The 15571-nt window shown below is 34.7% G+C and overlaps 1 protein-coding gene across 1 annotated transcript; it reads right to left on the bottom strand.

The window, feature by feature from the left end:
• Window positions 1-10649: 10649 nt before the first annotated feature.
• Window positions 10650-12556, bottom strand: LOC145050773 (uncharacterized). Its single transcript, XM_078998968.1, has 4 exons — window positions 12430-12556; window positions 11841-12105; window positions 11452-11792; window positions 10650-11398 (listed from the first exon to the last, which is right to left on the bottom strand). Exons 1-4 carry the CDS (start codon window positions 12554-12556, stop codon window positions 10650-10652), a joined length of 1482 nt encoding a protein of 493 aa, XP_078855094.1.
• Between the last annotated feature and the right edge of the window lie 3015 nt (window positions 12557-15571).

Consider the following 15571-nt stretch of genomic DNA (forward strand, 5'->3'; position numbering starts at 1 on the left):
GTAAATGAATGTATGTTCTGTTTATGTTTATGTGTCTGTATCGAAACATGACATCCCGAGATTTTGTTATATATGAAAATACATTTCTTTAAGAAATGCTTTGATAAATTCTTATCATATTTTGTTTTGGGAACAAATTCCGCAACCGTTTTCTTTGAAAGATTACTCTGATTTTTAAAACAAATTGGTCTTTTCTGGTCGTGAAATTGGGAATGTCACAAACTGTCACCTGCACATACAATTCACAATACACCCCCACAAATATACAATAGTACACTTTTTACCCAATAATCAATAAATTAATGTCTAAGTTTGGAAACAATTATTAATACTATTTTCAACATGCCCCCTCAAACTAAACATTAATTTGAGAGAACACACAATTAATCAATTTTTCTTAAAAACATCAATCATATTAACACGATTCACAATATATTCATGATGAACACTTCCAAGAGATTTAGTAAGTATTTCTGCATTTTGATTTGAAGACACAATTTTCTTTACTTTTAAAACTCCATTCTCAATTTTTTCCCTAACACAATGAAGGTCAACTTCAAAATGTTTTGTTTTTTCATGAAATACAAGATTTAAAGCCAATTTAATTGCAGATTCATTATTACAAAAAATATCCACATGCAAATTAGGTTTTATACCTAAATCATGAAGCAATTTTAAAATCCATATTCATTCACACGTTATGCTGCCTAATGCCATGTATTCAGATTCAGTGGAGGAGCGAGAAACAATACTCTATTTCTTGCTCTTCCAAGAAACAAGTGATACTCCCAAGTAAAAAAGATATCCTATTATAGACCTTCGACTAAACAAACATTTAGCCCAGTCTGCATCAACAAACCCAACCAAATCTAAAGAACTAGACTTAGTCAAATGTATACCCATACCTAGACTATTTTTCAAATACCTCAATAATCTGAAAGCAATATTAACATGTGATTTATATGGATTATGCATGTATTGACTTAACAACTGAACAACATAAGCAATATCAGGTCGAGTGACAGTTAGATAAATCAATTTACCAATAAGTTTTTGATATTCAATTATATTAACTAAATAATCAAACTTTTCCAAATCATACTCTCTTTTAATGTTACATGCAAGCATTCCAAATTCATGAAGCAATTCCATGCAATACTTCCTTTGATTAAGACAAATGCCACTGTCGATTCTTAACACTTCAATACCCAAGAAATATTTCAAATCACCTAAGTCTTTGATTAAGAACTGGAATTTAAGGAAAATTTTAACATTATTTAATTCACCCTCATTATTACCAGTTAAAATAATATCATCCACATAGACAAGAAGCACAACAAAAGTATTTTGAAAATATCTAACAAATAAGGAATAATCATTTATACTTTGTTTAAAACCAAAACTGGAAAGAGAAGAGCACAACTTCTCATTCCACTTTCTTGGGGCCTGTTTAAGACCATTAAGAGACTTTAATAACCTACAAACTCAATATCATCCTTTGAATGATATCCTTCAGATTGACTCATATATACACATTCAAACAAATTTCCATATAAAAAACATTGTTAATATCTAGTTGATAAAGGGGCCAAGAATTATACACAACTAATGAAATAACCACACAAACTGTTACTATTTTGGCCACAGGAGAAAAAGTATCCTCATAATCTATACCTTCCCTTTGATTATAGCCTTTAGCCATAAGCCTGACTTTATATCTTTCTATATCACCATTGGATTTATATTTGATTTTATAAATCCAACGACATCCTATAGCTTTTCTTCATGTTGGAAGGTTAGTGATTTCCCAGGCATTGTTTCTATAGAGGGATTCCATTTCCTCATTCATGGCTTTGATCCAATTTGGATCTAAAGCTGCTTCACTATAGGTTTTTGGTTTAACAGTTTTATTAAGACTAGAAATAAAACAAAAAGTTTCATTATTAAGAGTTGAATAGTTTACAGTCCTTTCAATTCCATATTTATGCTTACCCTCTACAACATAATCACTAAATCTAACTGGCATGTGAACATTACGTCCAGATCTAGTGACCATAGTTGACAAACTATCAGAAGGATTAGAATTAATTGAATCATTTTCCTCAGTCAACGTAGAAGAATTTGGAAACATCTCATCAGAAGAAGCAACATATGCCTCACCAGTCCGATTGCTGACATTAGAGGGACAAGTCTCATCCAGTTCATGGTCTGCATTAGCACCATCCACATGATGGTCACTTCTCAAGTTATCTATCCTAGTGTTATCTAGAATAAAACTAGAATCTAATGACTTATCATAGGAAAACAAGTCATTTGAATTCACAGTGACAACTGATTTATCAGTCAAAGATGAAGATTTAAGCTTGAAAGGAAACATTGACTCATAAAATTTTACATCTCTGGAAACAAAAACAAAAAATTGGAATCAAGACTAAGAACTTTATAACCCTTTTTATCAGAAGAATAACCAAGAAAAATGCATTTATCAGCTCTTTCAGAAAATTTATCAGAATTATTCAACTTAGTGGCAAAACACAAACATCCAAACACTCTAAGTTTATCAAAAACAGGTGCACTATTATAAACAAGTTCATAGGGAGAAGAACCATTTAAGACAAAAGTAGGTGTTCTATTAATCAGGAAAACTGAAGTTAAAATTGCATCTCCCCAGTACTTGATTTGTATACCAGATTGAAACATTAAAGACCTAGCAACATTTAAAATATGTTTGTGTTTCCTCTCCATAACTCCATTCTGTTGTGGAGTATGAACACAAGATGTTTGATGTAAAATTCCTTTTGATTCAATCAATTGTCTCATTCTTGTTGGGTTTTGAGCATTCTAACACTCCTAAGTGTACATGCAACCCTAAATACCTTGGATCTATGTTTTCTCTATTATACATGCAAATAAGAACTTCCAAGGTATTATCCTAATCTAGCATACAAAACAATGAGTGTAACAAGATAGAATACATACCTCTTTCATATAGAAAGTCTTAATGAAGCTTGAGTGCCAAGTGCCCCAAGTGTGACACCTCAAATGGTTCACACAACACCAAATACACTTGGAATAACTTGAGAGAAACTTCAACACTCCATGAAATCGTTTTTCCCACACACACACATAGTGTCCGATTTCTTGAGCCATGGGATTCTTTTATATGGTGGCTATTAGGGTTACACCATGTAACTCATGACTTTACCCATTCCTTATGCTCCATGGATTTTAACGTCCATGGAGTATCCATGGGTCACCCCATGGACTTAGTCCAACATAAGGAATCTTGGATCATAAGCCCACATATATAAGAATGAATGATTTACACAATCAACCCATATATTTAATTAGTCTCCTTTTGATCACTTAATTAATTCCAAATTAATTCTTGATCAATACTAATTAAATAACCTTATTAATATATTAGAACTTATAATATATTAATAAACCTTAAGTGTTATTTCTCTCATTTTAGTCTATCCAAGTGCATGATGCCATGTAACCCAAATGGACCATGCCGGGTCGGGTCAAGTCTTACCAATTATAGTTATGGACTTAGACATTAATCCAAAAGTCTCCCACTTGGATAAGTCTAAAACTATTATTGCAAGTATGACTTCAAAACCCGACTAGCAATCATAGCTCTCAAAAGCTTCTGTCGAACTCTGACCTTGTAGATGAACTCTGACCTTTGTCAATGACTTGTCCATTAGATAAGTGATCATATATTCCTCCATTCTAGATATCATATGGACTGAGACATGGATTATAATCATTCTCTCTGTCCATTTGTTGTTTCCCGATTTCTGATTTATGACGACTGACTAATTGAACAAATCAAATCAGTCCTGGCCCGGCCGAGCACTTACTTTTGTCATCACTAAATCATTGAGGGGCCCACATATATCGTTTTTATCCCAAAGGTAAAAGGAATGGATAAACTTCGACTCATATGCTTGTACTAACTATTTGTTGAATCATACACAAAGGCACGTTTTATAACATCGAGTTACCAATGCGTTTACGTGGAATCAATGTATAACCAACTCATAGTCAACAACTCATATCTATAGGTTTGAAGAATATAAGATATTACCATCTCATGATTCACTCGTGATAAAATCCATGAAGTGAATCCAAATGAGCGTGGGTTGAATCCAATACTCAGCCCTTATGATTACTCATGAATGTTGTAGCAACTATTGCATTGTCTAAAGCACTTTAGACAAATCATACAAGCCAAATTCACGACAGTCTTGATTCATATCTACTTCCAACATATGACCGACTGTGGATGGTTTGAATAACTTGTTCATTCGGGAGAATGACCTAGTTATTCTGGAAGTCAAAACATGCAAAGTGAAACACAAAATAATACTAGTCCTATATGGCCTCAACACTTTGAGCGTAAATAAAACACCTTTTATCTAAACACCATATTGATCACTCATTATTCATGTTTCGATTAATCAACTTAATACTTGAATTTAAACAGTATTGATGCCATGCTCTAAGCATGCATACTATGTTTCTCTAAACAATAGCTATGCCATACTCCAAGTATGCACACTATGTTTACATATGGTCATCTCTTTGTGAAATGTATATCAATTGAACATGACTTCAATGATTCTCATTTCACAATCCCAATCCTTATTGTAAATGTAAGAATACCAAGTTCTTTGTCATTTACCGTAATCTATGCAATGATCCTCTTGTAATGATATTCACACAAGTCACAAAGACTTGGCAACAAACATTACAAAGTATTCCAATGGAAAGCAATCCCATGGATATGAAGTCTCAAATTCAAAGTACATTCCTTTGAACATCCTTCTTTGCATTAAGTTCTTTAATCTTACACAGATTCAAAGAATAACCTCCACCTATGGAAACAATTCCATATTCCCATCTTGACCATCACTTTTGAACAAGAGTTGCCTCTTTTCCAAAATATGTCAATATGATCCTTACTCTATACTTCCAATTGTCCATGAGTAACCAAACTTCGGAAAACCCCAAATTGTTCTCGACAATTGCTTAATCATCTTAGTCATATCTAGTTCTAATCCATTTTCCCTTCTTAACGCCCTGAGCATTAGGAAAATTTAGAATGGATGAATATTATAACACATGCAACCGATCCTATATCCGAAGCATATGGGATACGATTCATGCTATAATATTTTTATTTGCCATGTTCTCATAATTCGAACTATGAAGAGGGATGCCGTAATCATAATCGAATTTTGAGAAAGCAACATATATAGAAATTCCTTATGTTGAACCATTCCAACATAACATTCATATATATTCTTGACTAAAGTTGATTAAAATCCCAATCTAAGCTTGTAGAATTGGAATGAAGTATAAATTTCTCTCCCTTAATTATAGTAAAACAACTTTTTCAAAGCGAGTTGAAACTTTTGTTTTCTATAATTAACATTGCTAACTTGCAACATAATCATCATGCTCCCACTAGCATAATGATTATTATCTAACTAGCATAACACTTTATGCTCCCACTAGCTTTGACATGTACCTAGAAATCAGTCAGATTTCTGATACTAGATTGCCTTGATAAGACTTTATCAAATCATACACCTGGAGTCTAAACCTTTCCTTAGATAGCTCACATGTGAGTCTAAAACTTTGCCATTCTCATTAGTTAGTGTGCCTGTTAACCACACACGCTCCACTAACGACATGAGAATGCAAACTTCACACATGCTATCCACTTAAATCTACTTAGTGAAAGAGTTTCCTCACTATCATTTTCATGAATAGGAGAGAAACCTTATGACACTTAGATTTTGATGGTGTATGTGTTCCTATCCATGTGAATTTGACATAACCATAATCACACGACAAGGTTAATGACAAATCCAAATTCATATGGACTGAACTCAATCTAATTTCTTGCCATCTGGCAGCTCAAGGGCCTGCCATTGTTTCCAAGTTGTTATTCAACTAGTTGAGAACTCTCAGAACTCCAATGCAAAACCAACTTTTAACTGGAATGGGCACACAATATGTCAACACGATAGGTTACAAACCTCAAGGCGTGGTCTAGTGATTAACAAAACTCTTGATTAGTTCTTGAATCTATCTTAAGATCCTTTTAAGACTCCCACTCACCTCTTGACATATAAGATTCTCTTTGTCAATAACCATTCCTTGACAAAAAACGAATATTCAAGAGTTAGTGCAGATTCTTATCAAGTTAAACACTTTTCACAATTGGTCTTAGTTGGTCTTTGTTTTATCCAAAACATCACAACTTACCAATTTCAAATGTACAAGAGTAAGAACACATTTTACTCTACATTTAACAAGTGTTTTAAACCTTTCTTAAGATTATGTCTCACTCAAGGCTTAATCTTGGAGTATGACTCTAAGATTTAATTTTGGAACGAAGTATAATTTATCTTTTGATCTAACCATTTCAACAATTCACGATTCCTCTCCTTAGCCAAAAAAAATGAACTAAGTTGTCCTTAGAGGATCAATTGTGGCATGGTTTCATAATCACTAAGATAATCATAAAGCAAGATACTCAAGTACTCTCCCATCTCTTCAGATTAGAGAAACCTTTATCTTTCTGCCTTATTTGATTCTTCTTACTCATTATGTCTATCATTGAAACTTCTCCAATGATCCAGAACTATACTTAAACTTGTAAGTATAACCATATTTACTAAACTTTAGTAAATCACAATGAATAATCTTATCAACTTTGTGGTGGACCTGATCAGCGCACACCCAAGTGTATCTGATCCCTTTGTCCTTCACTTGTTTCACATATACATGTGAACAAGGAATCAGTCTTAATTTCCCAAATATATAAAAATTCTCATGATCATACAATACAAGTTGCATGATTCCAAGTTTCTATCCAACTGAAACTTGGGTGATGAGAATCTTTCCTTATTTGGTAAATTATGACACTTCCACTAATGAAAGAATCAAATCCATTTACCCATATTGCTTATCAATAGAAACATATAACCAACAATTTTTCACAAATGCCATTGTAAGGATACTTAAAATAAATAAAATCAAAACCATTTTTCTTTTTATTTTAAAAACTTTGCGCTAAAATTTATCCTTACAATCCATATGGAAAACTTGTTGTTATCTATTCCTAAGCAATATATCATAACTCTTAAGTAACAACTCAAAATTCTGATCACTAAACCATGCGACCGAAATCCATCTTCGCTATCAGAATCAGCATATACTTCCTTTAAGTTTCTTCACCTTTTCTTTGATTCTTAAAACATCAACATGTGACCTTGTCACATTATGCAATAAGAATCTCAGAATAGAAACTTAATACAGTTAGGCAATGGACTTTACCTGAAGTAGAGTCAAACCTATTGACTTTACCATCCTTAAGATGTTTCAGGTAAATTTAGTAGCTTCGCAACCAATGTCTTTCCTTTGGCAACAAAATCTTATGGACTCTTTGGAAACGGTACATGGAACTATCACAGACTTAACCTTTCTCTTTACCATTTGGTCAACCGGGTTGACTATGGCCGATCCCTTTCCATTGGGAAGAGAAAGTTTTTCCTGGACCTCCAATGTCACCATTTTCAATGTCCAAATAGGTTTGGAAAGTAGATCTTCCAATCCAATTTGCTTTTACTAAGTCTCCAAATCATTGCTGATTTAGCATCATCAAGCAAATATGTAAGATCATTAAGGGTCTTGTCACGACTTGTCATCAAGGAGTGACTGAAGAACCAAGTCAGCAGCCAGCTACCTCGAGACTTCGACACCCGACTCTCCCGACTTGTCAATATGTGGCTTAATCCCCAAGATCTAAGCACATATAGACTTTGCTTGCCAATAGGGATTGAGTGACTTAGAACTTATCAAGTTTTAAAACTTGTGGGGTAGGGAGATTTATTCGAGGAGGTGGATGAAGTGAAGTATGATTTCTAGTTCCACAAATGCCCAACAAAGGGATTGATCTTTCACCTTGATTGCCATTTGGGATATCATCTTCATTAGGAAGCTTGTTCCTAAAGATTTGGGAAGACCATAGCTGTCTAAACTAGACATCTATAACGGGAGAAATTCAAGTTAGTTGATTTAAAGTCCTTAATATAACACCCAATATGAATATTAAGGCTAGGACCCAACAACCTATTTATAACTGGAAGAGGGATGCCGTAATCCAAATTATAAAATAGTTGAAGGTAGGTAAATGACGATTTACCAATTTCCACCATGAAAACGAAATATTTTATTATTAGGTTTTATTGGTTTTGAAACTCCTAGATCTTTTGAGATACATTGAACTTTTCAATGGCATGTTTGAATCTCGATTGTGCCCTCTCAAATTTGTGACTGGGATGCCGAGGATCACAAACAAGGTGTGAATAACCATACAAAATGACTTGGTACCCTCAACAATATTACCTAATCGATGTGCCGATTAACCACACACGCTCCACTGATCTATAATAAAGTCAAGTTACCCTTTGCCACTCTTACTAGTCCATGTTAGTGTGCCGGTTAACCACACACGCTCCACTAACGACTTGGTAAGGTACAAAGTGTAATTTTTTGGGCTAGCACCTTTTCACATTTTTCTAAGTAACTAAGATTGGGAATTTATAAGTGTTTAGTTACTTAGTATTTTTCATTATACTTTTAATGAAGGGAGACTAAAGTCCATTTCTACCCGTTCGGCTAACGACCCTCCACCAGTCAAGGAAGCGGTGGGTGAGAGTGGACACCCATTAAACCGTCATTTTATAGGCAGTAACCTTATACCCCCTTATAGACCGGCTTCGTGAATGAGGCCTACTAACGGTAAGATTGACTTCCTCTTATACATATCTATATAATTAAAATTATAATAATAGTATAAGGGTTGAATTTTAAACTTTTTAAAATTTCAATGTTCAATTTGGAATTAAAGTATACATGAGGAGTAACTTTTCAAATTCCAAAACTTGAGGGAAAGTTTTGAAACTATTTCAAGACTCTTTAAATCATAACTTATGAGTTTAATGGTTCATTAAAATGAAGACTCTTCATTTTAATGTAACCCCTTATTCTTTAAAAAACACTTTAAAGAAGTGTCTCTTCATCATCCATAACTTGAGGACAAGTTATGGAGTCATTAAACTATTTAATGGAAAAAAAACTCTTACATTTTATGTAACCTACAAAACTTTTATGAGTTTTTAAGATTCATAAATATGACTTTTCACATAACTTGAAGACAAGTTACAAAAACATTTTTTATGAACTTCTTTTAGACTAATATGGATTGAAAACAACTAAAACATAATTTTTTCATTATCAATCTAAACTAACTCATAAATCAAGGAAACATAAAATTCTTGAAAATTCATAACTTGAGGACAAGTTATGAACTCCATACAATTTTCAAGAAGATCATGAATTATATCAACAAACAATTTGCACACAATTCCTATGATCTACCAAATCTCATAAGCATGATCATTCATAATCAACAATTTTCAAGAATAACATGAACACATATAAACTTGAAACTTTTATTATAGCATTGAAATTGGTTTAACATAATCATTACCTTATTCAAAACAAGTTTTATAAGCCCAAAACAGTCAAAGGTAATGATTCTAGACCAATTCCAGCACCAAAACTCGAAAATATGCTGTCTGGGGGTCCAACTCGTCGAGTGCATGAACAAACTCGGCGAGTTGGATGCATTTTGCCTTGGACTTGTCGAGTCCCTTCATGGACTCGGCGAGTCTGCTGGGCAAACAGCACCAAAAGTCGATTTTTAAGCAGTTTAAGCAAGTACAACAAGAAAACAAGCCTTGGCTCTGATACCACTGTTGGGTTTTGAGCATTATAACACTCCTAAGTGTACATGCAACCCTAAATACCTTGGATCTATGTTTTCTCTATTATACATGCAAATAAGAACTTCCAAGGTATTATCCTAATCTAGCATACAAAACAATAAGTGTAACAAGATAGAATACATACCTCTTTCATGTAGAAAGTCTTCATGAAGCTTGAGTGCCAAGTGCCCCAAGTGTGACACCTCAAATGGTTCACACGACACCAAATACACTTGGAATAACTTGAGAGAAACTTCAACACTCCATGAAATCGTTTTTCCCTTACACACACACACATAGTGTCCGATTTCTTGAGCCATGGGATTCTTTTATATGGTGGCTATTAGGGTTACACTATGTAACTTATGACTTTACCCATTCCTTATGCTCCATGGATTTTAACCTCCATGGAGTATCCATGGGTCACCCCATGGACTTAGTCCAACATAAGGAATCTTGGATCATAAGCCCACATATATAAGAATGAATGATTTACACAATCAACCCATATATTTAATTAGTCTCCTTTTGATCACTTAATTAATTCCAAATTAATTCTTGATCAATACTAATTAAATAACCTTATTAATATATTAGAACTTATAATATATTAATAAACCTTAAGTGTTATTTCTCTCATTTTAGTCTATCCAAGTGCATGATACCATGCAACCCAAATGGACCATGCCGGGTCGGGTCAAGTCTTACCAATTATAATTATGGACTTAGACATTAATCCAACAATTCTATTGTTTAAAAATTCTACACCATTATCACATCTAGATCACCTTGATTTTAACACAAAACTGATTGAGCAAAAATATTAAAGAAAATAAGAACACAATCATAAACTTCATCTTTAGAATTTAACAGATAAACCCAAGTTGCCCTAGTAAAGTCATCTACAATAGTCAAAAAATATCTAAATCCTTCTGTAGTCGTCACTCTATAGGGGCCCCAGACATTTAGATGAATTAACTCACCAAGTTTAGAAGTAGTATGTTGACTAACAGGAAAGGGTTCTCTAGGTTGTTTAGCTTTATGACAAATATCACATGGTGGAAGAGTTTCATTTCTAATTTTACGTTTGTGTTTTATGGAACTCAAAGCTTGATCAGAAGGATGACCAAGTCTATTGTGCCAAGTTAGTTTAGACACACAACAAACAGAAGAATAAATAGAAGAACTAGATAGATTACCTGAAGGTACACTATTTATGTAATAGAGACCTCCAGACTCTCTACCATTCCCCACCATCACCTTTGACTGTAAATCCTGAATTTTGTAATTATGCTCATTAAAAACAACCTCACAATTACTATCTTTGAAAACTTTATGAACAAATAACAAATTAACATTGAAATTAGGAACAACAAATACATCAAATAGTGTTAAGGAATTAGAAAAATTCATATGACCAATTTTTTCAAATTTAGCTGATGTACCATTAGGATGACTGACTAGTAGATCTACCTTAGACACATCTACAGTGTCATGAAGTAGTGACTCAGAAGCAATCATATGTTGATTAGCTCCTGAGTCAACTATCCATTTTTACAATTAATAGAAGCATTAAAAGCTTTAAACAAACAATTACCTGCCATATTTTCACTAACAGAAGCTTCTTCATTGACTTGCTTATCACCAATAAGTTGTAAAAGTTTGATATATTGATCCTTAGTAAGTTGATGAAACTCAGAGTCCCCAATAGAATCAGAAAAATTATTAGTACTAGCACTTCCAAAAGAAGTGGTAGTTGAGTTTGCAGAAAAGTTTTTAACAAAATTATTCTGATTATTAGTTTCATTTCTTGACCTAAAATCCTTAGGATACCCAATTATCTTGTAAAACTTCTCTATCATATGACCTTTAACACCATAATTCTTGCATTGAACAATTTGGCCCTTATTCTTATTAGTATTGGGTCTGTTATTAAGCCTGCTATTAAAGGCAGATGACTGAGATTTAGTCACAGACTAAAATGACTGGAGAGAAGTCAAAGAATCATTTCTTTGAAGTGATTCTTCTCTTGACACAATAGAAAAGGCAGTTTTCACATTAGGTAAAGGATCCATTAATAAAATGTCACTTTTGACTTGACTATATGAATCATCAAGTCCAGACCAAAACTGCATAAGCTTCATGAGATTAGAGTGATCCTTCACTTTAATAGAAGCATCACAGGTACATTTAGTTAAACTAATAAGACCATCAAACTCTTTCCATAAGGAATCAAGCTTATTGAAGTAATCTGACAGAGAAATACCATTTTGTTTAAGAGAATCAATCTATTGGTGAATATTAAAAACAATAGATCCATCAGACTTATTGTAGGTTTCAAAAAGATTTTCCCAAATATCCCCTGCCACTTCAGAATAAGCTTGACTCTGATAAATGGAATCAGAAATAGAAGATAACAGCAAAAAACAAACAACAACATTAGCTCTATCCCATTTAGTTTTCTTTGACTCATCAACACTACTTTTTTTAAAAGAACAATCAACAAACCCTAATTTATTTCTTGCCTTAAGGGTCCTAGAAATGGAACTTCTACATAACCTAAAATTTTCATTACCAGTTAACTTGGTTGTAGTAATAAAAGTAACAACATTATGAGAAGGGTGAATGTAGAGAGGATCATCAAAGTTAATCTGATCATCCTTCCCACTTCCACCAAGTGGATCAGTAGAACTACCCACCATAGAAGCAAATGAAAACAATTAAGATCAACTAAAAACAATCAAGAAAACTTGCCACTATATTGATCTTATGTCCAGATGGTGACAACGTATGTTGGGGCCCAAGACAATCAACATAGAGGAAATACATAACAAATATACAAAAAGAAAACAACCAATGTACACAGGACACCAGGATCTCTCAGAACAAATATAACAAAGAGGTAAAGGAACAAGAAGATCCGCACAAAGCTTTTGAGACGAGACAAAAAGGAATCGACTCTCTTTGTCCATTCTCAACTAGGGTTTATCGGTGATGAAATCCGACCCCTAGTGAGTTATTTCAGACTAGGAGATTAATCGATTAGGTTTTCAACCGATGAGACTGTAACGCAACCAACGAAACCACCACAACAGTAACCTGCAAGATTACAAACAACCTCGCAGTACCATGATTTAGAAACAACACATATGTTCGATTTGATTCACAAATAAAACCCTAAATCGAATCAAACATCCAAAAGAACAAAGTTGATGAAGTAAATAGGTTGAGTTCAGAAGAACCCTTAGATTAATCAAACAATTGTGACAATCAAATCAAAAAACATGGAATAAAAGAACAAGATTCAGAAGTTACCAGTACGATTGTGAGACGAGCAGAACTCAACGAGCGTCACAAGAACAAAAAAGGAGCTAAGCTATGATACCATCTAAAGAAACTTAATCAACTTAAAATCTTCCCAACATCATCATTTCATTCACTATGAAACAGATGGTTTACATCAACAGATTACAACTCAAAACTTACTAGAAAATCACTCACACTCATATTTCAAACATGAGCATGATATATGAACAAACCCTAAACTGAAACCCTAATCTGGAGATGAGAGAGAACTGATGATACAAATGAAAATATCTTGACTAATGTATCAAATGAATCCAGCTAACACATTATATACATCGGGTCTCTTAACGTCGGGTATGACTCATCAACCCGCGTGTATACCTGTCACCTGCACATACAATTCACAGTACACCCCCACAAATATACAATAGTACACTTTTTACCCAATAATCAATAAATTAATGTTTAAGTTTGGAAACAATTATTAATACTCTTTTCAACACTCTTAAGCATTTTACCGAAAGATTGGGTGAGTTTTATTCCAAAAGAGGATCAGTTGGAATCGTTCCCTCCTCACCAGGTTTTGCTTTAGCATTATCATTGAAGTTTATTCCATTTTTCGTTTGATTTTCAAGATTGTATTGTGGATGGTGCTGTATGGGGATATATTTATACTTTTTATTTCACTCCATATTCATGAATAGATAGATCAACAGAAGGGTGACTCTAATGGCAACTCTACTTATGTAATCAAGGTATATATACCTAACTTCCTTTTTCTTTAAGTTGTTCTTGCTGATTTGTAGCATCATATATTGTGTTTTGAAGGCGTAACTTTTGGCATTTATGAATCTTATTGGTGCTAACCTGAATGACATGTCAGATCCTTACGCAATCATCAGTTGTATAGAAAAGCAATGTAGGTAAATCATAAGAACATTTGGTTGATTTTCATTAAGTTGTAACTTGTAATTACATATTTTAACTTTAATGCCATATTGGTTGCTTCTGTCTGATAGCTAAGACCAATTTTAGTTATGTTAATCTGCAACTCAATGGTTCATGGTTGAAGAAATCCAATGTGGGGAGAGGAATTTAATTTTTCTATGGATGAACTTCCTGTAAAGGTAATGTTACATCTTATCCACACAACAATATACACATATAGTTTATGTAGTTATTTTTTTTATTTTAACTATTACTCATTTGTTGACAGATCGATTTGTCAATATATGATTGGGATATAATTTGGAGAAGTTCTGTTCTTGGTTTTGTAACCATTCCAGCTAAAACCAAAGGGCAGGTATATAATTATGTTTTATATCCTCGGAGTTCTGAGATCGAAGAGGCTTTATGCCAAATTCTCTAAGTGTGATTTCTGGTTGCGAGAGGTCCAGTTCCTAGGGCACCTCGTTAACCAGAAAGGGATATTGGTCGACCCGACCGAAGTTGAGGCAATGATGAGTTGGGAGGTGCCGAGGTCACCCTCCGAGATCATGAGTTTCTTAGGGTTGGCAGGCTATTATCGGAGATTTATCATGGATTTCTCCAAGATCGCCGTGCCACTCACTAGGTTGACCCGGAAGGGTGTCGCTTTTTCATGGGGACCAGAGCAGCAGGCCTCCTTTGAGACGCTTCGCCAGAGGCTATGCGAAGCCCCGGTGTTAGCCCTCCCAGAGGGAATGGAGGACTTTGTGGTGTATTGTGATGCGTCGATCTTGGGGTTGGGAGCGGTGCTGATGCAGAAAGGGCATGTGATAGCATACGCATCGAGGCAGCTGAAGCCTCATGAGATGAGGTATCCCACCCACGATCTAGATTTGGGGGCAGTGGTGTTCGCCCTTAAGATCTGGCGTCACTATCTGTACGGGGTTCAGTGTATGATATACACGGACCACAAAAGCTTGAAGTATTTGATGGATCAGCCTAACCTAAATATGCGACAAAGGAGGTGGTTGTACGTGGTCAAGGATTATGATTGTGAGATCCTGTACCACTCGGGCAAGGCCAATGTTGTAGCCGATGCACTGAGTCGTAGGGCGGAGAGCGCCCCATTGCGAGATGTATGTTTGAGATTGTCGGTGATGACCCCGGTTTTGGATGCTATTCATGGGGCCTAGGCTAAGGCTGTGCAGCCTGAGAGCCAGAAGAGAGAGCGAGTTGTTGGGTTGGTATCGGAGTTCGTTACCGATAGCCGGGGGTTTATGACATTTCAGGGGCGTATCTGGGTACCGTTTGTGGGAGGGACGCGTACCATTTTGATGCAAGAGGCTCATCGGTCGAAGTTCTCAATCCATCCTGGGGCCACTAAGATGTATTTAGATCTGAAGAGGGAGTATTGGTGGCCCTGTATGAAGAGGGATGTCGCGTGGTTTGTTGAGAGGTGCTTAACCTGTCGTAGGGTTAAGGCC

This window comes from Lactuca serriola, chromosome 5 (assembly GCF_051521515.1).
Source record: "Lactuca serriola cultivar US96UC23 chromosome 5, Lser_US96UC23_V15, whole genome shotgun sequence".
NCBI classification, from domain to species: Eukaryota; Viridiplantae; Streptophyta; class Magnoliopsida; order Asterales; family Asteraceae; genus Lactuca; species Lactuca serriola.

Coding starts and splice junctions, on each gene's coding strand:
- LOC145050773 (XM_078998968.1), bottom strand. CDS start 12,556: ATGGTGGGTAGTTCTACTGATCCACTTGGTGGAAGTGGGAAGGATGAT. Junction 12,106..12,429: donor TACTACAACCAAGTTAACTG/GTAATGAAAATT, acceptor TTTCTCTGTCAG/ATTACTTCAATAAGCTTGAT. Junction 11,793..11,840: donor GATTCTTTGACTTCTCTCCA/GTCATTTTAGTC, acceptor CTTTAATAGCAG/GCTTAATAACAGACCCAATA.